Source organism: Ahaetulla prasina, chromosome 2 (genome assembly GCF_028640845.1).
Source record: "Ahaetulla prasina isolate Xishuangbanna chromosome 2, ASM2864084v1, whole genome shotgun sequence".
NCBI lineage: Eukaryota > Metazoa > Chordata > Lepidosauria > Squamata > Colubridae > Ahaetulla > Ahaetulla prasina.
Window position 1 is genome coordinate 176,038,290 of NC_080540.1, and position 23,441 is coordinate 176,061,730.

At 44.6% G+C, this 23,441-nt stretch overlaps 1 protein-coding gene across 1 annotated transcript in view; it reads right to left on the reverse strand.

Moving 5' to 3' along the window:
* Positions 1-23,205, reverse strand: part of SLC6A8 (solute carrier family 6 member 8) — a 34,757-nt gene extending 11,552 nt beyond the window's left edge. Inside the window, exons 1-9 of the mRNA XM_058173913.1 lie at positions 22,425-23,205; positions 14,535-14,666; positions 13,561-13,813; positions 13,282-13,414; positions 8,955-9,089; positions 8,375-8,478; positions 5,886-6,010; positions 4,954-5,066; positions 4,663-4,800 (exon numbers count right to left, since the gene is read on the reverse strand). Of these exons, the coding sequence (XP_058029896.1) occupies positions 4,663-4,800; positions 4,954-5,066; positions 5,886-6,010; positions 8,375-8,478; positions 8,955-9,089; positions 13,282-13,414; positions 13,561-13,813; positions 14,535-14,666; positions 22,425-22,722 (1,431 nt within the window). The 5' untranslated portion in view covers positions 22,723-23,205. The remainder of the gene's footprint in view (positions 1-4,662; positions 4,801-4,953; positions 5,067-5,885; positions 6,011-8,374; positions 8,479-8,954; positions 9,090-13,281; positions 13,415-13,560; positions 13,814-14,534; positions 14,667-22,424) is intronic.
* Between the last annotated feature and the right edge of the window lie 236 nt (positions 23,206-23,441).

Here is a 23,441-nt window from a genome sequence, read left to right on the forward strand (position 1 = left end):
GAGCAGGTTATGGAAGGCAGTGGCTAAAAAGTTTGGGAGCTTTACTTCCTGAGTAGGCAGCAGCACCTGGCTGACTTTCTCTGGGTGGGAAGCTATGCAGAGTGAGCCTCAGTGAAGGAATCCCATGGTTGTAAAAACAAAATGCAGAAGAACAGAAACAACTTTGATAACTGAGTTTAAATGTCCTTGGGATAAACACATGTCGATCATAATGATACATACATTAAAAAGAAAAAAACACAAAAATACTCAAAAGGCAGACTCAATGGACTACAGGGTCTTTTTCTGACTTTCTGCTTTTTATAATGTGGTTGTATCTACCAAGGCATCAAGAGTCAAGAATAAAGAAGAGTTGACTTTTATTCTGCTATCTTCTCAGGAGGCAGTAGGAAGATTGGAAAAAGAAGGACCAGAAATTCTGAAGGATGGGACAGCAAGGAAGGGAAAGTTGAGCGAAGCTACTGAGCTTAGCACTGAAGAATTCCTCAAACTTCTTGGCAGCATTACCATAAAATGGAAGAGTCAGAACTTTTCATCAAACATAAATCAGCATATACCAGGGGTCTCCAACCTTGGTCCCTTTAAGACTTGTGGACTTCAACTCCCAGAATCCCTCAGCCAGCAAAGCTGGCTGAGGAATTCTAGGAGTTGAAGTCCACAAGTCTTAAAGGGACCAAGGTTGGAGACCCCTGGCATATACCTTATCTATAAACCAACCCACGCCATGAGAATTCCTAACAAATAACTGTGGATGAGTAACTCAAAAATGTCTGACGGCTCCTGAGAATGCAGGAGTAAAAAGAAAAGGAGGTCTAATTGGAAGGCAAAAATACTTTCTCATTCTGCTGGGCAAAATGGAGAGGTTCTGTGGAGAAAGTTAGGCCACATCAGGAGTATCAAGTCTTCTAATCCAAATCCTTCTTACTCCCCGGACACACATTCAAAACAGGAGAAAGAGGCTTGTCCCAATACAGATGGAGCTTAAAAAAAGAACGGGGAAAAAAAAAGAAAAGAAAAAAAGGAGAAATCCCCTACCACAAATATTCACATCTTTCTTTCCAAAGGGCAGCTGAAAGTCTTAAGGAATGGCCCTTCCCCATCTTTGCAACGTGAGTGCTCTGCTCTGCTCTGCTCTGCTTGAAGCAGAAGGGGAAAGCGAGATGGGAGTTTCTATCTAGGGGTAGTGGTATCTAAACCTGAATAACTGGAATTAGCCATAGGAGGAACAATCACCTGGAAGTTCTAGTAAGTTAAACAGTCTCACCCAAATGGGATACAGTAGGTGCATGGTCGCTGTTACTAAAAACAGCCCTTTCTGTTTGAGATTCTGCATAGCAGAAGCACTGTTAGGAAATGAGCTGCTCCTCCCCAGATTACAACTGGAGATAACATTTCACAGCATGTTCTTGGTTAGTTCCCCGGAGGGAGGGCAGGTATTCTCCAGCCAGGGAAGAGCAGGAGCTTGCTTCAGATTGTCTCTCTGTGTCCCCTTCTCTCCCCTTCACTCAACCAATCAGGGATTGGTTCAGGCACTTTCTAGGCCATGGCAAAGCTTCAAGGATTCCCTTACACCTGTCAGCTGCTGCAAAGCAGGCTGCTGCATCTGGGAATCCCAACCAGTCTTTTTCCCCCCCCTTCTTCGGGATGATGTCACTGCTCAAATACTGGCAAGAGAGGGAAGAGTTTCAGTAAGGGCAGAGGTCTCCCTGCCCTAGAAACACAACAGTTGTGGCATTCGCTCTGATGAATGAACTTTTCAGGGCACAATTCGGTCCCAGTCATGTGCTCTGATTACAGTTAAAGTCCTCCGATAAATGAATTTCTGGTTGGAAATCACCCAGGAAAGGCACTTATCTAAACAGAAGAGGCCCTGCCCCAATCAACTTCTTTCACACAAGGGACCCAAGCAGCATCTGCCTCAAGCTGTAAGTTTCCTATCAGTCTTAAATCATTGCTTCCTGATGGTTGGTTTAATGAACGCCATTTCTGCCATTAAAAGCTCATACAGCATATTCTTTGCATAATAACCCCCCCCCTCAAATCATAAGGAAACAAGAGGGGAAGGAGAATTATGACATATGTCTCAGGCTAATCAATGCTGTATAGAACCTGCTCCTACATCCACTGAAGAATTTATCTGAGCTTGGCACTGAAAGGTGTTGTGGTCCGCCAGCAGCCTGCGGAGCTGGCAACAGAGTTGGACAACAATGAGGCTGAGGAAGAGCATGGGACAGTCCTGGAGGCTGGGGAAGGCCTGGATGAGGGCTCTGCATCTGAGGCTGAAGTGGGGCTAGGGCCATCGGGGAGTGGGGTGCGAACTCCAGAGCCTCCAGAGACTGACAGTGGTGGGGCAGAAGAACAGGAGGAGCCTGTTCCTAATGCACACATGAGAAGAGCTGCCAGAAGGCAAGAGCAGCTCAAGCAAAGAGGATGACTTGGGTGTAGGGCCAAGAAATGATTGGCCCCTCCCATAAGTCTTAAAAAAAACCAGCAACGGCATTTGGGCTTTGCCAGAAAACAATGCTGGTAGCTTCGTCTTCTTGCATTTATTTTTGTATCGGTGTCTTCTGAACGTTTGCCAAGAAAGACCTTTGGCAGTTTGCCTAATTGGACCAAGGTTTGCGATAGGACTGAGGAATTTGTGTTGGGAGGAATTTGCTTTAATTTAGTTGAAGTACGCTGGAAATGAAGTAATTCTCAGCTGTTCGAATAAAGTTTGTTTTTTCACTGACTGAGTTTCCTACTACCTACTTGGGCCTGGGTCACAACAAAAGGAGACAGTAGGTGCAGGAGTTACAGCTCTGTGGATGCTTTAGCATAGGGGTCTCCAACCTTGTCAACTTTAAGCCTGGAGGACTTCAGCTCCCAGAATTCCCCAGCCAGCTTTGCTGGCTGGGGCATTCTGGGAGTTGAAGTCCACCAAGCTTAAAGTTGACACGGTTGGAGACCCCTGCTTTAGCAGAGGACACCTGTTTAATGTAAACTCAGTGGGCAGGACATAAAGGGGGCACATTATAAGGAAGTCCTTAGTAAAATGATGGGGAGCTGCTAAACGGAATAAAGCTCCAAAATCTTGAATGGGAATCTACAAAAGAGAAATCATACCAATTTAGAACCGTAATGGGAAATGTCAGGCCTCCAAATGTTGCTGCCAGCAGCCTGTCCCACTAATGAAGTTGAAACTCCACTCCTGATCTTAGATGCTTCAATAGGTATTGTGCCAACCAGAACCAGATATGTGGGTCCATCTATACTATATAAGTGGGAGCTCCCTGAATACGAAGAGACAACGTGTCCAAAAGAAGAGTTTAATCTAAAGTCAGAGAAAAGTATATAACTACCCTTACTGCAACTTGAAGCAATAGAGGTCATTCTCACTGAGTGACCACAATTGTTTAGGAACTGGTAATTTCGCTGTTAAGCAAAGCAGTCACTCAGTGAAACTGCATCTGTGCATATGATCTTCCTTCAGCTTTCTTTTGCCTTAAGGCCTGTGAAGGTCATATATAAGAAGATTGATTGTAAAGTTATTTTTTCCTGCTTTTTTTCCCACTGTCATAAATGCAAACGGTTGCTAAATGAGAGTCATTAAATGAGGACTACCTGTAAGTAACCAACAAATCTTTTCAAATAAGTTTCCATTAGCAAATACACCTCTTACAAATGCTTTATTTTCATCTATCTGTATTGTTTGGCTTGGGCATTGTGTGCATGCCGTATATAAATAGTTTCATATTATGTAACTATAATCGGGTATACTTGCCAATTTCGTGGACTGTAAGCAACAGTGAATAATTGACAATTACCCCAGCTACCAGGATTAAAGGAAAGGTCTTTAGGATCACAGAGTTCATTTCATAGAAAACCTTTTTCTTTTTCCCAAAATTAACAATGAAATCCTATGTGTTTTTCTTAGAGATGTCTGGGTGTTCTCAGGCTAGAAGATAAATGTGCATGGCCTTGTAGCCTATACTTTGATAAATCCCTGCTGTTTGGGAAATCCATACATTTATATACTTCCAAGTTTTGCAAGAAATGGCCAGCAAAGAATACTCTGGAAAGCTTTGTTAGACAAACCATGCTAAATCTAAGCTGTTACATCAGCAGAATCTGAAGTTTTACAAGGAGATTTGCAGCTGATTTACTATCATGTGAAAAACATGAATGTCTAGATTGGAATGGACTAATCAAAGGAACAAAAGCTTAATATATGTTGCCTGTACGTAGTGGAATATGAACCATGCTAATTCGTGCTTTTGTTTTAAGCCTATGTTTAAGAGCAGATTCTCTCTGCCCACAATTGAAAGATTGACATTATTTCTCAGTTGGCTTTTTATTGTAGTTCTAGTCTGAAAGATGCTGGGACAGTGCATTTGGTGTGCCATGAAGGGCAGCATTGTGATCCATCGGGCAAATCGCTCTTCCCAAACCCACAAACATGCCTTTTACCATTCTTTACAATATTTATGTAGGAATTGTCAACAGGGGGTTAACCTGTCTCAGGAGGAGATCTGAATTTACTGCCTTGGTTGGTCACCTCCAGAATGTCCCAAACCTCCCTCTTTAAGCTTGTGCAGACCTGTACGGCTCTGCTCTTCACCCCCCTTCCCCTCCTTCCCTCCCCTTCGAAATCCTCTAAGGGTGCTTCAGTGTTGGTCATACCTCAGTCACCATGGACAGCTCAATGAAGAAGCAGATGACACAGAAGATGGCCACGGTGATCTCTCTCTGGAATCGGAAGGCATGTGCGGATGGGAAGAAGTCCAGGATCCCAGTTATAAAGCCTTCAACACCTACAAACTGATGTGGAAGGGGAAGAGAAGCAAAGTATGGAGACTAGAGAACTCCATGCAAAGATGTTGAAGGCAGGATAATGAATCTCCTGCCATTCTCGGTATTGTATTGGCTACTCATTCGCTTCCTGCTTTCTGCCCCTCCCCCTTAAAGTCTCACCTGGCTGTCTAAGCCCAGAAGCAGCAGCATGAAGAAAAAGAGGGCAGCCCAGAGAGGAGCAACTGGCATCAGAGTGACAGCTCTTGGATAGGCAATAAAAGCCAGCCCAGGTCCTGCAGAGGAGAAAAAGAGGAACAAAAGAAGGTTAGCTTAACACTCTTGCTTCAGGGGAGAAGGAACAGCTTCCCCTGCATTTCCAGTTCAGTAAAAAGTAATCAATCACAAATGGCCACTTCTTTCTAGCCAGCTTTTCCCCTATCCCGAAAAGCATGGTGCCGTCTCAAGTAGAATGTCCCAAAAATGCTTAGCAACACGACTTTCTTTTATTATGCAGACTCACACTTTCGAAGACAGGTAGACTTTTGTTTTACTTTTTGCATCGGAATAGAGGACTGAGACAGTCTCAAGATTTCATTTAGATTCTCAAGAGCTGTTTCGGATGGATTGGAATACAATTTTGCTTTGAAATGAAAGCCAAGATTTATTTTTTCCCATTCTGGCAAAATGACACCGCTAGTAGGAAAACCTCACAATGTACACGCATGCAGCCCTATGTGTACCCTGTTCAGTGTTACAAATCTGTAAATTCTAAATTGTGTGCGTATAGTGATGCGTCACGCCTTTGCGGTAGTCTGGAAATACCGGATGCACAGGGGTAGTTCCAATTATGCTGATCTTTCCCCTTGATCATCTTCTTGATAGGATGGGAAGGAATGATAAAAATGGAGTATATCAAACAATTCTGGTATAGCAGGAGAAGGTGTAATTGTAGGTATAGGTGTAATTTTAAGAATCCAGGCAACTAAACTACGTTCTGCACCTGACCGCTAATGTGTTTATTTCCTCTTAAAATTGCACTTCTCCCAGAATTGGAGAACAGCCAAGCATCTCATCCAACCTGCTTTACCATCCCTGAATTCATGAGCACTCACCAGATTCTGCCACTTTAGAGATATCAACTCCCTGTTCTGCAGCCATGAAGCCTAGGATGGAGAAGACTACAAAACCAGAGAAGAAGCTGGTCCCACTATTAATCAGTGCCAGAATGATGGCATCTCTGCAGGGGAGAAAAGACAAAGGACGACAACTGTGAAAGAGTGATCCAACAAAATGGGGCTTTGTTGTGCTTATCCCTCAGCATAAACCATACCAAGCACAGCTTCCTAGCTGATGCTCCCTAAATTCCATTTGACATTCAGGTAACAGAGGCAAGTGCATAACTCTATGTTACAGAATCTTGGACACTGAAATCAGATATAAACATGTCTTATCCTGCATGGGACCGGGCTCTAACGAAACAGCAGCAAGATATGGTGGCCCGTTTGTTATGTGCATCCACCCATCGTTACGAAAGAGTTTGGGCTGAGTTGTGGAAGGAAGCGAGGGCATCAAAGGTGTTTCCACTATGGAGGAAAGCAGGGCAAGGTGGAAAGAGGATTAGCTGCGTTTTGCAGGATGAGCGAGCTTACAAGACAGGCTGTGCCTTGGAGCCCAGTACAAGCGGCAGCTGAAGAAAGAAAGGGAGGCTGAGGGACCCTTGGGCATTTCACACTGCATGCATGCACTTTAGAGACAGATTCGAGGAGATGTTATGGACTGACAGCAGGACAGGTTGGGCAAGGAGGCCACAGAGCATTCAGAACAAGCAACAGGAACGGAGTGAGTTAGCCCAGGGGAGTGAGTTAGTTAGAAGGGGAGAAAGGAAAGCGACTTCCAAGCAAAGCAGCTCTTGAACCTTTTTGTCAATGATACGGGGAAAGAGGAAATTTCCCCAAGAATATTAGATGCTTGGTCTCTCTGCTATTTCCTTATACAGTATATTTGATGAATCTGGCATATACAGTAAACAGGTGAAGCAATTATTCAATCGAAACATATTATAATGGGATATTGTTCTTCTTTAAATAGATAAACTTCCATCACACTTTCCCTTAATAATGCAAGTTTTAAACCTAGTGCATTCAGTCTGATTTATCCCCAGACAAATGTGTACAGGGCAATAGCTTAGATGTACAGCATTTGGCAGCCTTTGAAGAGTAGCTACTAAAGAAATGTCTTATCCTGTACTGTTTGGCTTAGTCAGCAGTGTGATATAATCTGTGAGTGCCCTTAAGCAATCCCTGGCAGAATCAGATCCCTACTGAATGGCTTTCTGCTGTAGATTATTAAGAGATTTCCCTGGCACCCCAGATTACCAACTATTTTTTTCCAACATGGCTAAAAAGACACACGTTGTGTTAATGTGCATGAAGTTTCCATGAGAAAAAAATATATACCAGAATGTCAGATGCTCTGGGACTTCAGCTTCCAATAAGTAATAAATTACATGTTCTACCCAAAATAATTTCAAAGAATGGTTTTTTCTTTCTACAGTTATACATTCCAACTTATTGCGTATGATCTTAGTGTAACAGGTATGTAGTATTGTGTAGGATTGGACTTTACAGCTGGCCAGAAGAACAACAGTGGCACAGTAAGAGATTGTGGTCCCCAGCTAATGAGACAGGTGTGTGTGTGTCTGTGTGTGTGTTTCTGCTTTTCCTATGCTGCCTGCTTTTCAGGCCACAGTTCACAAACACAACTCATCGCCTAGGAATAAAATCTCTTAGGATGTCCTTGACATCCCCCAGAAATCGAGATAACCATTGAACCAGTAAAATTACTAATTATTAGAAATTAAGATCCCCAGAGTGATGAGATGACAGAAAAAAGGCACACTAGAATATTTCTCCTCTGCTTCCCCCAAATTGGAGCCCCTCCCCCAGATATCTTGGACTATAAACCCCATTGATGCAGGACAGCATAGTCTTATTGTTGGCAATACATGTTGTCGTTCAGTGGGTTTGCTGCCAAAGGAGCCTGTGTATGTGGGGTAGGGAGAGATTCTTTATCTTTTAAGATAGACCCAATGAGGGCAGAGTGAAAAGGGAAAAAAAACAAAAACCCATTGCTTTTCCTGGCCCTGCCCTGCCCTGTTTTTCCTGATTATCATTCATCTGCAGACTGGACAAATCAACCAGACAGACAGCTTAGTCCTGGCAACCCAGCAGAACAAAACAAGAAAGAGAACCTGGCTCTTGCCTAGCCAACAACTGTTGGAGATGCATGCAGCAATCCGCTGGCATCCTTTCTACCGTTTGGCAGAGCCACACAGCTGCCACTGTGTGACCATCCAGCTTTGCGGCCATCACGGTTCATCAGGCAAATCTCCTATCCCACTGAAGCGATGCACAGAGCTTTGCCTGTTGAGTGTCTTCCTGCAGGGCAGGTATAAAAAAGAGAGAATCCCTGGCGGGGTGGGGGGGGTGGGGGTGGGGAATAAAGAGGAGATGGTGATCATTCTACACAGCATAGCCTCTTCTTCCTATGCTCTGCCTGCTTGCCATGCCCCCTTATAGTGATGTAGGAAATGGGGTCTCACTTATAACAATTGTTGTTGAATCGGTTATAGCTGCCCAGGGCAGTGAGTGCCCCCAGTCCTATGGCATAGGAGAAAAAGATTTGGGTCCCAGCATCAATCCACACCTGAGAGGGAAGAAGGGAAAAAAAAAAAGAGAGAGAGAGAGAGAGATTGAAATACAGTGGGCTAGAACTCAAAAATCTTTCCTCCGTCCCTTTGCATACAACTGCCAACTTTCCAAGTGCTCCTTGCACCCTAGGCAGCCACTCACTGCTGCCATTAACAAGGGGTGTGTGGTTGATATCTATTTGGTGAAGAGCTTTAGCTATCGCTGCTAGCAAGTCCTTTAACAAATAAAAACCCAGTTCACTGAAGTTGAACTCGTTGCAGAACTGCATTGAGATTTGGCAGCTGAAATCTTGGACAATTTATATTTTGTCCCTGTTCACTTTTTTGCTTGTTATCTACTTTGCGATTGTAGCACTTCTCCTTTGTGCAAGTTTGTGTGTTGTTAATTTCTAATGACACCGCAGTACAAAAGCTGGTTAACCAGTTGGCAGGTCTATATTAACCCTTTCCCTTCCGTATGCCTCTCACTTACCTGAGGGGAAGCCAGTTTGGACCAGTCGGGTTTGAGATAGTAAATTATCCCATCCTGAGCTCCAGGCAGCATCACCCCTCGAATAAACAGTATAATGAGCACCACGTAAGGGAATGTAGCAGTGAAATAGACAATCTATGTTTGGGGGAAAGGGGAAAAAAGAGAGCCGGAATTAAGCTTTTATGGAAAATGATTTATTTTGTTGCTTTCTATTCAGTTTAGAAGACCAAAGTAGGAGGCAATCTGTCAACTTACTAACTCCCCCAAAAAGGGTAAAAATCAACTTTTTAATAATGTTTATTTCTTTAATATTTACTTCCCTTACAAACCACACTTCTCTCAAAAGAGTTTGCATAAAATGTTAAAACTGAATTAAATAACAGCAATTACAAATTGAATTATTAACGGAAAACATTAATTTAAAACTGGTAGCAGCCAAAATTGTTTTGCAGCCCAGCCCAGCCCAACAATTAAGCACACACAGGCGGCAACACAAACACTTTCAACTTTCTTAAAAACAAGCAGTGAGGAAGCCTCATCAATTTCCCTTGTGGACTTTTAGTAGTAGCCTCTTTGGTCGAAAACTGGCCATGTGCCTACACCTTTGCTGTGTGCGTGCTTCTCATGTCACTATTAAATAAAACTCCCTCTTGCTTATGCCAGGAAAATGCTTCATGTCCCTGCCTGCTGTCACTGTGAAGGATACAAGGCCAGGAAAAAAGAATCCAGGATATCAGTTTTTCAAGAAACCAAGTGACAAATAATACATTCTATGCAAAGCAAGATCTTCCTTCCGCTCTTTTTTTTTTTTTTTAAACTTTGCAGGCATAGGAGAGGGTTAATGGGTCAGGGGAGTGGCTTTCTACTTTAGTGCGGGAAGCCTTGGGGCTGCTCTAAAACTTATTGCAGAATTCCCCTTGAAGCGACATCTGACCTGCTCCTTGGACAATTGCCGTAGATTTTCCCCACACTAGAGTGCACCCCAAGGGAGCATTCAGTGTGTTCTAGGGTTTGCGCTTCTCCTTTTAGCTAAGCAAACTTCCTGGCCAATCCCTTCTGGGAACTGTGTATTCCCCCCAATTTGAATACAGTTTTGCGTCAAATACGTTCTAAGACACGGGTCTCCAATCTTGGTCCTTTTAAGACTTGTGGACTTCAATTCCCAGAGTTCCTCAGCCAGCTTTGCTGGCTGAGGAACTCTGGGAGTTGAAGTCCACAAGGCTTAAAGGGACCAAGATTGGAGACCCCTGTTCTAAGATGTAGAAAATATTGGAATATCTTCCCTCTTTGCTATTTTAGGAAAAAAATGGTGACTAATGGGAAGGGAAATTGCACAGAATAAGCACAGAAAGTTTGGAACCAGCTTGGTTTCTTCATCAAGCACCCCTATTCTTATGGAGCACACAATCCTGCACCATTTAGCCCTACTACTGATGCCTGTTGGAACGTCTGAATAGGAAACAGTGCATGGATGGAGAAAGCTCTTCCGTTAGCAGAAGGAGATGACTGACAGGGAATCGAGATGTCTTTGAAAGGACATTCAAAGAAGGAGAAAGACTCTTATGGGAAGTTCTGACTCAGATATTCTAACAATCCTTGGAAGTACTTGCAAGTACTTTCCCCATACTCCATGATTTAAGTCAGAGGCGGTCAAACTGTGGACTGCATGTGGTATCCTAGTTCATTTGTGAAGTTCCATAAGAAGGTGACAATCAAACTACTGACTTTCCATAGTCAGAATGTTTTGGCTGCAAAAGAGGCAAAGCTATTGGCAAGGTTTAACCCAACTTGTTTGCATCTTCCCTCCTCCCACTTGAAAAAAGTAAGAAAAGGTGTGTGGGGGGGAGGGACATTTTCACTCACCCCCTCCATCACAAATCATACTGAATATAATCCAGGCAGCTCTGTGAATCTAAAATAATGTACTTTTAAAAATATATATACCCTAATCAGAGAAATGCTGCTTTTACAATCTGCCTCAAGTGCAAAATATTTTTGGATGGGAAAATACAGGTAGTCCCCAGTTTAAGAATAAGTCCCATTCCCCAGGTCTATCCTTAACTCTACTTTGTATATATGCTGGAATAGTACAACAGTATTGTGTAATGAACCATTGTGTATTTAACTTGAACCATTGTGTGATTAACTTGAATTTTGCCACAGAAGGCTCTATTCTTGATTATGGGTCATCTTTAAACTAGGGTGTTCTTAACCTGGGGACTTGCTGTACAAATAAGTTATAAGAGGTATCATGTATATATGTTCTTTCTTTAATCAACATCCGGGTCTCCAACACTTGCTGCATATCTCTCCAAGTTTCTGCTTATTGGGGGAGAGGAGGAGCAGAAGACAAAGATTAAAGAATCAGCGGTGACTCATCTCCTGCAGCATCAGGAAATTTAAAGCTACGTTATGTTCTCAGAGATGCTGACCTGAAGATCCTTAACGTTCATGAGCTCAGAGACAGAGGCCTGCTGAACCACTGAGTGAGATCCGGATTATAAGGCATCCTTTGTTGCCAACGAAAAAAAAATAATTACAGATATTGAGAATGTATAGAAGATAAAAGCTTCAAGGAGTAGACTTAATTTTATTCAATGATACAAGAAGCCCCATGAATGGATAACTGATGGCTTGTCCCTGAAAAAGTGCTCAGGCACGACTTCAAAAATCGTCTTCCAACATGTATCATGATAAACACTTAAGAGCTTTTGGCTGCCTCTGAATGCTTTCCCGTCCTTCCTAAGGGACCTTCTGGGCTTCTGCAGCCAGAAGGGGAAGAATGCTACTTTGGACAGGCAGCCTAGCTGACTTTCAGCACTGCTTCCTCCTGGCTAAGGCTACAGGAACTGCAAGAGTGGCCAGCTGTGAGAGGCTGCACCATGTGCAAGTGCCTGTCTGCTGAGACCCGGGGGCTATGGCCCCTCAACTCCAGTGGCTGTCTGCTGAGAATGCCAGCCTTTCTTAGGCATGGAACTTGCTGACGAGTGGGATTTTAGATGCACTGGCTATGCATTGGAAAAAGAGAAGCAGGCATTAGGTATCTGGGTGGGTGGAACATATGACTCAGAGAGAAATTTTGATATGTGCAAAGGAAGGCCCCTATTTACATTCAGAAAGAATAGATCGTGGGCCACACTATTCATGTCTAAGATCTGAATTCATTCCTTGGCTGCATTTGTATTTGGAATTGGCAGACCTGATAAAATAGAGGCCTCTGTACAGTAGTTGCCACACCAGATGTCATTTTATCTCCCCTGCAATCCAGGAGAATTGCTTCTAGTCAGGGATCACACTATTGATAACCTAACTGGACAAGGCAGTTTTGTATGTCCAACCACTACTATTTTCTTCAGAGCTGCAGAATAAATTTAAGGCAGGGATCTAACTTTTAATTTTAAGAAGTCAAATCACAAGGCTGATGCCTCAGTTGTAGTGGACAAATATGATTACCCCTTTAGAAGCTGAGACTTTCCACCCACTTTGCAGAAATTCTGTTTTGCTCTTTTTGCAAACAGGGACCCTGAAATGTGCCTAAATTTTCTCCCTCAGAGAGGGACTCTGGCTGGTGTACAAATCAAATGTCAAAAACATACCAACTATGTGTGTAGAGATTTCCCTCAGGAAGTCTCAGGTGAGATGAGGGATAGGATCTCTTACAAAGGATAATACTCGGTAAATCAGGAGCCAGTGGAGTCTGAGGAATGCTCTTTTAGACACCTTTTCCCCACCCTAACTGTAATCTTAACTTGAGTCCTGCTCTTTCTCCATTTCCTGACTGACCTTTGTGAGGGTCTACTGTTCTATGCTTAGCAGCCACCATTCTTCTTTGCCTTAATTGAAAACACTTTGCCTCCAGAGGTTTGCTTAAGGCTTATTCACCTCCTGCATGTCTCAGTTTTCCAAAAATCAATCCAATCCTTCCAACTGTAGGCACCCACCAGTCACACGTACCTCCCCTCACCTGTTGTTTCCAAAATGCACTTTTCTCCATATGTTTATTTTCAAGTCATCATTTCATTCAATGTTCTCTTCTCATCCCCGGGACTGCATATATACCTGTTTCCATTCACCCTCCACCTGGCCCTCCTTGCCCCTTCTTCAAGAGCCACATCATCTCCACAGGTAAGAGCCTTCAGAGTGGGCTGCTGAGCACTTAGCAGGGAGGATTCAGGAAGCAGGCGACTGCCAGTGGGTGCTCTGAAGAGAAGGAATTTACCCATCTTCTGGAGTCTCATGTGACCACTACCATAATTCATTCACAATTTTCTCCCCACCTTCTCCTCCCTTCCACATTGACTCAGACCATTTCCCTACAGCTTCCTACCTTTCCTGCAGATTTGACGCCTTTCCAAACGCAGAAATAGACAAGGACCCAGCAGGCCAGGAGGCACAGGGTCACTTCCCAGTTGATGGCCCCAGGATACTCTAGGCCTTTTGAAATATTCAACACCTTGTGCCTGCAAACAGAAGGAGAAAGGGTGATCACCCGAAAGGGACGGCTCTGTGATCAAAGATCTCCACCTATGCAGGTGAGCACGGCCCTGCTCAGAACGGAGAACTGGAAGGTCAGCTTAGGACGGAAGGGTACAATGCCATAACTCACTCCCAAAATTCGATGACAGGTGACCGCTTGTCGGAAAGTTCATCACAGGTAAGGTTGCTGCTGGCAGTGCCATTGGCACAGTCTTCATGTCGGAAGATTTCCACACACTCTTGGGAGTTCCAGGGATTCCCACAGGTTGCCCAAGGCAGGGTGGCTGTAAAAGACTTCACCAGGTAGTAGAAGCCCCAGGCAAGTACCATGATGTAGTACGTGTTGCAGTAGAAGACAATCACCATGGAAGCAAATCCCAGTCCTGTTTGGAGAAACTCAGTTACTTGAAAAAAGAATGGGCTATTATCCCTAAAGGGTATATGACACTGTTGCACAATGACAATGAGTGATATAAAACGTAAGTCACATTTGCCAAATGTCCATATTTTAAATTCTGGAAACAGAACACTATTTTCATCAAACAGTAATTTAATTTGGCTTTGCATGCAGGAGGAAAGAGTGATGAAAAAGACCCATTTCTAATTGCTAGTAAAAGAAAGAAAAAAGTAGGACTTCTTTTCCTGGCTTCTAAGATTACAGTGTGTAATCTTACACTACATACTGTCTGCTCAAGTAGGTTTTCACTGACATATTGATTACAAACGTTTTGGGTATCAAAAGCCAGTGATCTCAGCCTGATTATTTCTGTACTGTATGCCACGATGTCTATATTTAAGCAATTCTTCTCCATGCATCCAAGTACTCCACACCTCTTTAATACCTCCTGACCCATCTTTGCCAACTTCGCATATTCTTCTACTATACCGTAATTTGGGAACATCTCAGAGATCAATCTATTGGACCTTTTGATATCTCCTTGGTTCTCACTGAAGATCCCACAGTGATGTTCTGGCTTGGGAAGTTGAGGGAAGATGCTCTTAGAAGGTAGCTCAACCTTTCCCCGTGAACAAACAAATTCACACAACGAACCCTGACAGGAATAAAGAGAAGAAAGGGGATTCATTGGAAAAAGAGATTCTTACCTTTGAAAAGTGGCGCTATGTTCCATACAGTGATGCTTCCAGCCTTCATGAATTGCCCCAAAGCAATTTCCAAGAAGAAGATGGGAATCCCACCAAGGAGGGCAATAAGAATGTACGGGATGAGGAACACACCTGTAGCCAGGGGAGCAACACAAAGTAAGCAACATTGTCATTCTTCAGTTCTAGACCACTTCAGCTGTTCCCATAAGTACAGATAATTTGTAGGTTTGTTATACTAAAAACATTTTTAAAAACAGCATCTAAATCTAATCTAAATTGTGCATTAGGAAAAGCCGAGTCCTGCCCCATAAACTGTGGAAAATGGCATGCCATTTTCATAATTTATTTGTTTCAGTTTGTGGATTGAGAGGAGTGCAAGGGTGTCAACTGAAATCATTCTCAGTGGGAATTGTATTCAGTCAATTTGGAGTTCTGTGATACCATCAGATCCTGGCACACCCTGAAAATTAATTTCAGATGTCATAATGTTTAAAATATGCAAGAATTTCAGAAGGTTTTTTGCAGGTCGGGGAGGAGCCAATGAAATGAAATTCAGGTTAGAATCTGGATCTATTTTTCAATCAGTACCTAAATTTGTGATTTCTGTGGTTACTTGGAATTGTAATACTCACTGTATTTTAATTCTTTCCAGTTCCCCTTTAAGACCTCTTCATTTGCCACCACTTAACCTAACCTTTTTCAATTTGTCACATTCTAAGTATTTTGAGATTGCACAATTAAGGATCAGCCTTGCTGGCTGGATCATGTTCCTCAAACGTGTTAAGGGTGTTATGCTGGAGAAAGCTGGCTGAGTTAAAATGCATCCTTGCTCTCCATTCAGAGATATTTAGCTGGCAAAAGTATGTACAAATGTCTGCAAAATATCCAGAGGAAAACCAGATCCTTAAGGTAGCTGCTGCTATGGAGCTGGAAAGGAGATAGATAAAAAACAGACTCTGTTGTTCTGTATTATTTTCCTTCTGACTTTTGTCTTCTGATCATCTAATCATAGGTGCTTCTTCAGGCTCCCAAGATCAGAAAAGATCTGTGGGCTTCCCCTGTACTGTCCATATTGGTCACCACCATGTGATCTTGATCTGTTTCCCTCTTTCCCCAAACAACTTTCCTGTCACCGTTGTTCACAAGCGTGCCAACCTCATGGCTGTGACGGACAGGCTGGTGTGTTCCCAAATACGTGTGTGCAAGTGGGCCTCAGCATGAATCACCTCAAAGAGGCTATTTATAGTACAGATCCCTGGGTTAAGGGAAGGCCCAAGTATTGCTTCTTGTCCTCCCAATCCCTAGTTAAAAGGATAATCTTGGGGATATAAACTCTTTCCCATGAGGATTAACAAGGCAATGATTGGGGAATTCATTCATTGCCGCATATAGGTGGGGACATCTATCACCCAGGAAATGCAAATGGCGGTGAATGTGTGACTCTGCACATGGAGTAGCTAAGGTACACCATGGCTTAGGGTATGTGTGCTAAGGCTGACTCGAAGATGATATGGGATTTTGAGCCTCTATTTACACATTTAACCAGATCAGTTGAAAAAACAGTAGCAGCCGCATTCCTGGAATGTGGCTAGGTTTGATTAACATTCATCTTGGGATTTGGGTAGGTGAGTATATTGTGGTTTTGGTTAATTAATGGTTCAAAGGAGTGTGCAAACATTATTATTGCATTAATAACCAGATGGTATATATCAAGTGAATGAAACATACAAGTGGGTGTTTGGATGTGAGTATGTGCGTGGCTTTACCTGAAATCTAGCATTTATTCAGATTTACTCCAATGCATTGGAGATATTCATTTCAGAGTATTGGTGAGGCTTCATATGACTCAATATTTCATTTTCTTTTTTGAATCCCTGCACGCAGAAAGATAGCAATGCAGGGAAAACAATTCTGGCATAATCTTGTTTTGTTTTGCATAGAAACCCAAGTCAGTCTCAAATTCTCACTTGCAGTCTGATACCTACAACTAGACGCAGATTTATCCCTATAAATCAGCCCAGACTCAAAAACTACCCTTTCTTTTGCAGGCCCATTAAGGTCTGAAATATGTGATATGCAATAGTAAAGGCTGCTTCTAAGGCAGGGGTCTCCAACCTTGGTCCCTTTAAGACTTGTGGACTTCAAGGGACCAAGGGACCAAGGTTGGAGACCCCTGTTCTAAGGAACACTTAAAATGTATGCCTCATTCCATTAAATAAATAGGCTAAAATGGCTTCCTATCAGTTTTCGTATTCTCTCTTTCTGTTTTCGATTGTCGACTCCGTAAAGGCATAGTGAATGGATGGAAATACCAGGGTTAGATCATGAAATAAATTGGTTGGACAATCATTCCCTCTGTGCAATGAATTTTAGAAATTTTTGTCAAAAGAGACAGAGAGACCGCTGACAGAATTCTCAGCAATCTTTCCAAATTGTAGATCACAGGCTTGAAAATTAATTTATGATGCAATTAATATAACAGCCTTCCCACAGGAATTAAGCTACAGCTCTCCTTTTCCCCAGCCCTTGAGGCCAGGTGACCATACACAGATAGGCACACATTGGAGAAAACTGTCAGACATCCGCAGTATAAATATGTCTCCAGTGTTGCCTTTATGCATATATAGTAGCTCAGTGACCCCTTCAAAGTAGGAATAGAGGCGATCAAAGTGCATTTCTGAATTCACCATATTTTCATAGACCAACATTTATAGATGAGACCAACGATGAGAAAGCGTTGACTGCTGCCTGAAGAATGAGATGTTTTAATCTCTTGGTGAGTTAGAAGGAGAAGCAAGGTGATAACTGGAAAAATGAAATCTCATGAATTGAAGCGGTCGCTGTTCTGTCCGCAGCAATTTTTCACACTTGAAGGAAAGCGCTGGCATTTTTCTTGTTCCGATCCTGGCCACCGATCCATTTCTGATTGGGTGTTGAGATGCCTTTGAGGGCACGGAGCCAGAAAGACTGAATCATTCATTCCTTGTGATCTCCTCATACCCCTTTGACAAACCCACAGATTTATTTTATCCTGGCTCTTCATCTCAAGTCACCCAGGCGAGCCTGCAGCTACATGTCTACCAAATGCTGTGACCACTGGCACTTGCGAATGTGCTGACCCAGGTACGATGCTCCAAGCACACCAGCTTGGGTACAACTTCTGATGGTAGAAACCTCCACCCCTCCACCCATATATCACTGAATGAGGCAACAGTTTTCTCCTGAAATTTGCCCCCAGCAGCTCTGGCCTGCTCTGTGCCATGCTGTGGCTTTTACACAAAAGAAATTTCTCCCAGCTGTCAGCCGAGTAAAAGAGGAAAGTTCTCAGGGCCTCAAAGGGGAAGGCAGGCGATTATCTCAGCTTCAGCACAAGACAACCCAGTCATTTTCCCCAGAAGGGGGAGAAAAAAATTGATTCTACTCCAGGAGGTTTGGAGAAATTGGAAGAATGCATCTCTATTTCAACCCTGGACTATCCCCCAGCCATTCTCACAATATGCTTTATCCCCAAACACTGCCTTCTCCAACTTCCTCTTTCCTACCTAACTTTTTTGGCCATCCAGCTCCTCTGCTTGTTTGGATCACTTTTTCTATCCTTTCTGACTCCTAATAAGCTTCGAAACTTTATTAGAGCAGTTTAAACTCATGCTCTGTAAGAGCTGATCGGCAAATAAGACATCCTGGTTATGAGATCAGGTTGCATGCTTCTCCTTGCTGGCCTCAAGGGTGGAAAGCAATGTCTTCCCCATTCCCCACCTCCACCCCCCAGTATCAGTTGCTGGGTAAGATCTGGATCTCAAGTGGGAATTATTCAACTCTGGTGACAGAAGTCATGTGCCACTCCAAAAACACATAAAATATAACAGCATCTCTAACCCACTTGTCAAGTTCAAAGTTTTGGCAATCTCTTTGGTTGTTAGCTCAAGCTGAAGCCATTCTTTATTAGCATAACAAGATTGACCAGAAATGCCTAAACTTTCAGGAATGACAGATCCCAGAATTTTTCAATGGAGAAAGAGGAAATAAATGCATCTTTCTCAGAAGGTGCCTATTTAAAATAGTAGGGTTGTCTAAATCCTGTCTTTTCAATTGTGATTAATCAGTTTCTACTGCTTCATCTCAGATCAGGATTGAGCAAGTCATTTATTCTTTTCCTTTCACTTTCTGTTCTTCTGTCTTGAAAAAGAAACAGCTAGGGCTTAGGGCGACTGATACCTGCTAAATTTGTCCCATGCAAATATCAGATGAAAACTGGCTCCAGGGATGCAGCTGAGAGTTTTGTCTTTCTTCTGTAGTCTGCCAAAGTACTTTTTTTTTCATTTGCACGTACAACAGTCTTAAACAGAAAGGGCAGATAACAAGGAAGCATTCTGAATCAATAAATGCAAAGAGAAAAAGGCAAAGTACCATTGGTGATGGAGGTGCCTTGGTTTGCAAAAAACAAAATAAAAGATATTATCGGTCCTTTGCAGGGTTTGCTAAATTGAGACACTTGTCCTTGGGTGTTAAAAGACTGTCTTTGTATTGTTTTTTTGCTTCGCTTTTCATCCAACAAGCACAAAATGCTGAACATCCCACTTAATTCTCACCACATTCTAATTTGACTTTTGAAGTTAGGTAAGGTTAAAAATAGGTACTAGTCCAAGATCACCAAATCGGAATGGAGATTGTATTCCAAGTCACCAGCCCAAGTCTGCAAGTATCACTAACAGCACTTGTCAGAGAGAAATAGTTGCAAAAGCGTCAGCTGGACTTGGTTGTTTTACCCAAGAGCCAGGCAGCATGTGAGTGTGACGCAATGTGCATCACATCAGCCCATGGCAGGCCTAACAGTATTGCTCTTCAGTTCTCCTCTCCTACAAGCAGCAAGGAGAAAACCACCTATCCTTAAGGGAGAATGAGATAGCAGTTTTGGCCTTGTGCTGCACAGATAACGGATCAAAATGGGAGTGACAAGGAGACAGTGGGATCCCAACCCCCATTTACAAAGGTCAGAAAATTCTAAAATAGAAGGAGAAGAGCCCCTCCCCCTACTTCACTGCTAATTAAAGAGACACTAGGGGAGGATTGGGGCAAACCTAAAAAGCCAGGGACTTTAAATGTGCAGGGATTGGCCATGGTAATCTTACAGAGGGGGCAGTGCCCCTGAACAGATACATCGGAGGGTATTCTACTCCTCTTCTTTTTCCTATGTATTGGGATTAAACTCCACTTTGGGAGAAGGAACTTAGCTTAAGCCTAGGAGACACGCGTCTCCTTTTTTTTTCTCCAATCCAGTCCCCAGTAGATTTGTCCTTCCCATGGCCTTTGGCAAAGCATGATGTCGCACCAGTTAAACACATCAGAGTGGAAATGTGTTCTTCTTGGCTTCTCATTGTCCTCTGCATCCCTCCTCAGATTCATTGATTGAAAAGGGATAGATCCCAGAATGGTTCACATGGGCTATATGGCCTGGAGAGTGCCAGAGGAGCCCTCTTGGCGACGAGATGGTGGAAACGGGTCTGGTGAAACGATCGTGCTTCCTGGGATTCTCTGCAGTTCTCGGCAGCAATCCCTGCGCCAAGTGCACGTTGGCTCCTGCCAGAACACAACTGCTTTCCATATAATGTTTATGGCTTATTAAACCACGGATGGCCTTGCTACTTTTCTCCAGGGCCAGGAGGTTATTGAGACAACATTGTGGGGGGGGGGAAAGGACACCCATATTTTTAAGGAAGCCAGCTACATGTGATACTCAAGGGCAGTGCCAGATGAGGGCCCAATAAATCCAGGTTCTAGACACCCATGAGGTTCACTGGATGCTTTTCAGCCAGATATTTTCTCTTAACCTTCAGGGTTGTAAGGGTAAAGTGGGAGAAAGGCAACAACCATGTATGCCACAAGGAATTATTTAGAAAGAAGGTGAGAAATAATGTGATAACAAGCATGTAAACAGTCTCCTCCTCCAATCCACATGCTCTGTCACATTTAAAACTTCAAGCTGGATGTTCTCCAGATATGTTATATTGTGAAACGTGATTAACTACATGCTTTCTACAATTACGTTTCCCAATATACAGAAAATAGGAGGACAAAGCAGTTACTGGGGAGGATTGGAAAGCAACCAAAAGGTGCTAGAAGTTTCTGTTCTGACCAATTCACGCATAAAATGCCCTTTCACAATTTGTTCTAAATTTATTTTGCATTATTTAAATAAAATTTGAGGAAAGCAAGATTTGCCACTGAGAGATTCAGTCATCCAGAAAGGACTACCATGCTGTGGCCCTCCTTTCAGCCAGCTATGCTTTCTCTTTGCCCCTCTGGTGTTCCCACATGGTCCATGTCTTCCCCTGTAATTATTCCCCCAACTCCAACTTTGAAAGGGGTGAGGCATTTGACTTGGGGTGTCCTGAAAGGAGATGCAACTCTGGAGGCTCAGTTGTTGTATAAGAAGGAAGTGAATGAGAGATTTGGAAGAATCTAACCATGGAATCTGCAGGATAACTCAGGATGGGCCCAGGAGAAATACCCTGTGGATGTGGCTCATTCTTATCAGTGTGTGGGTGTGTGGGTGCGCTCGCATGCTCATGGGCAAGCACACATGTGTGTATGTGCATACACACAACATCTTTCTAGTTTGTCAACTAAAGCACCAAAATAATCTCAAAGAGCCTTGGGTCTTCATTCCACCATGTGGCCCACTTAACTTGTTGCAGTGGGAAAGGAAACAAGAACAAGTTCTTTCTTAAGTCCCTCTATGGTAGAAGAGGCCAGGTGATACAGGAGCCCCAAAACACTGCAGCTGGAAAGAAGTGAGTCCCCACAGTCAAAGTGGGCTGGGAAAACTTTCCTGCTTCCCTTCAATCTGCTCCCTCTTGAGGGACTTTGGGATCCACAAGTAGCAAGATGGGGAGGTGTTTATATTGCACCCCTTTTCAGAATAGCAGCCATGATTCTCTCCACCTTTGCTAGGAGAAGGCGATCCTCTGCCCTGATGGCACTCCTTTCTGCAAGCTGGCAGCTGCCCTTTGCTCCCTGCCTAACCACAGATGTGTACGGTGCTAACTACTTGTATCCTTTTCTGCCTCTCAATGTTCCCATTGAACGCAGGATTTCTTTCCTATCTGATCACAGCTCTATCTTCACCCTCGCTCATGTTTCAGTCTAGATAAATTCCTTGCATCTTCCAAGGAGCTTAACCTTCTCCTGTGCAGATTTTTTTTTTTTTGGAAATACCCCTGATGGGATGAGGTTTTGGGGGACTCCCACAGGACATCTCCCACAAAGATTTCTCCTCCCTGTCCAATCTCACTTCTGGAATTCCATCCCTTCAGCCTACAAAAATGTACTAAGTGATGAACTGACTCACTTTCGAGTCTTGTTTTTAAATTGTGGGGTCCGGGCCTGAGGCTTTTCGATTCCAGGTAGGTGTGCACCTACTGAAGAAGACAGAGAAGACCCTCCGTTGCAGAGCATATTAAACCCCCATTCCCAGATCCAGCCCTAACTTTTGAAAGAGCCTGGAGGCTAAGCCAAAGGCCAAGATTCCACTCTGGGAAGGGAGCAGGCTAGAGCTTTTTCCTTTCCAGGGCACCTTTAATCGTCTGCTCTTGCTGCTGCCAACTCGAGGTCCTGCCTGGATTGCCTTACAAACTACTCCTGAGTCTAGGATGTCAGCCCAGAAAGCCACTGTTTCAAGGCTTTCTCAGGTCCCTGTTCTTCCCAATGGGGCCTGGATCTTGAAGCTTCCTTAAGGTGAAAGCTGCAGGCTCCAGAGCTAGGCATCCTAATGGGTTCTCATCCGACTCTCTGGAGAATGACCGATTCCCCCCCCTTAAGAGTATAAGGATCCTGGAGACCTCCGCCCCCATCGTCCCTTCCACCCAGCCCTCACGGCCGCAGGTTGCTCACCTCCCCCGTTCTTGTAACACAGGTAGGGAAAGCGCCACACGTTGCCTAGCCCCACGGCGAAGCCCACGCAAGACATGATGAAATCCATCTGCCGGGTCCAAGTCTCTCTTTCTCGGGGCGGCAAGGCCAGGGTCGGCTTGCAGGAGTCCACGGCCTCCCCTTTGCTCCCGACGGAGGCTCCTTGGCACATGGCGGCTGCGAGGGGTCCCGTCTTTTTGTCCTGCGGTTCGACCGAGACGCTGTAAATGCCGCCGCCGCCGCCGCCTCCGCCGCTCTCCGACGAAGCCCCCTTGGCCATGGTGCCTGGGGGGATTCCCGAGTCCCGGTCGCCCTCTTCCAGACGGATCGAGGTGATGCTCGAAAGAGAAAAGAAGAGAAGGGGTGCCCGGGGGGTGGTCGCAGGCAGAAGCCCCCTCGCAAGAGGCGAGCGGGATACGGCGGAGAGTGGAGTCTGAGCTGGGGCTGGGTCTCGCTGGGGCAGGTAGCCGGCTCGGAGGGGAGGGCAGGGGTTTTGCAGAGACTCAGAAACAATCCACGAAGCACTTGAAGGTCAACCTGAAAAACCTCATGTGTTCAGTGGACTCGGGGAAGGGGGTTGCTCGAGGGCGAAGGTCGGCGAAATCCGCCGCGGGGGGAACACCCCCACAGTACCCCGCCCGGAGTCACCGCAGGGCACGGGGCGGAGGGGACGAGCCGATCCCTTCGCGTCCGTCGCCTTCACGCTGCTCCGGTCGCTTCTGGGCTTGCCGCTCCGGGTGCTGCCGCTGTCTCCTCGCAATCGCCGCCCCTTCGAGGCTGCTGGAGGAGAGAGCCCGTGTGACGTCAGGAGGCCCGGCCCCCTCCCTCCCTCCCTCCGCTCCTCGCCCCGCCCCGCCGCCGCCCCGCCGCTGGGATTCGCCGACTGCTCCCCCCCTCTCCTCCCCCCCCGCTCTTCCTCCTCCTTCGCGCTCCTGCACCGCCAGCCGCAGGGAAAGACGGCAGTCCGCGGGCAGGGGGAGCAAGCGGGTGGAGTTGGGG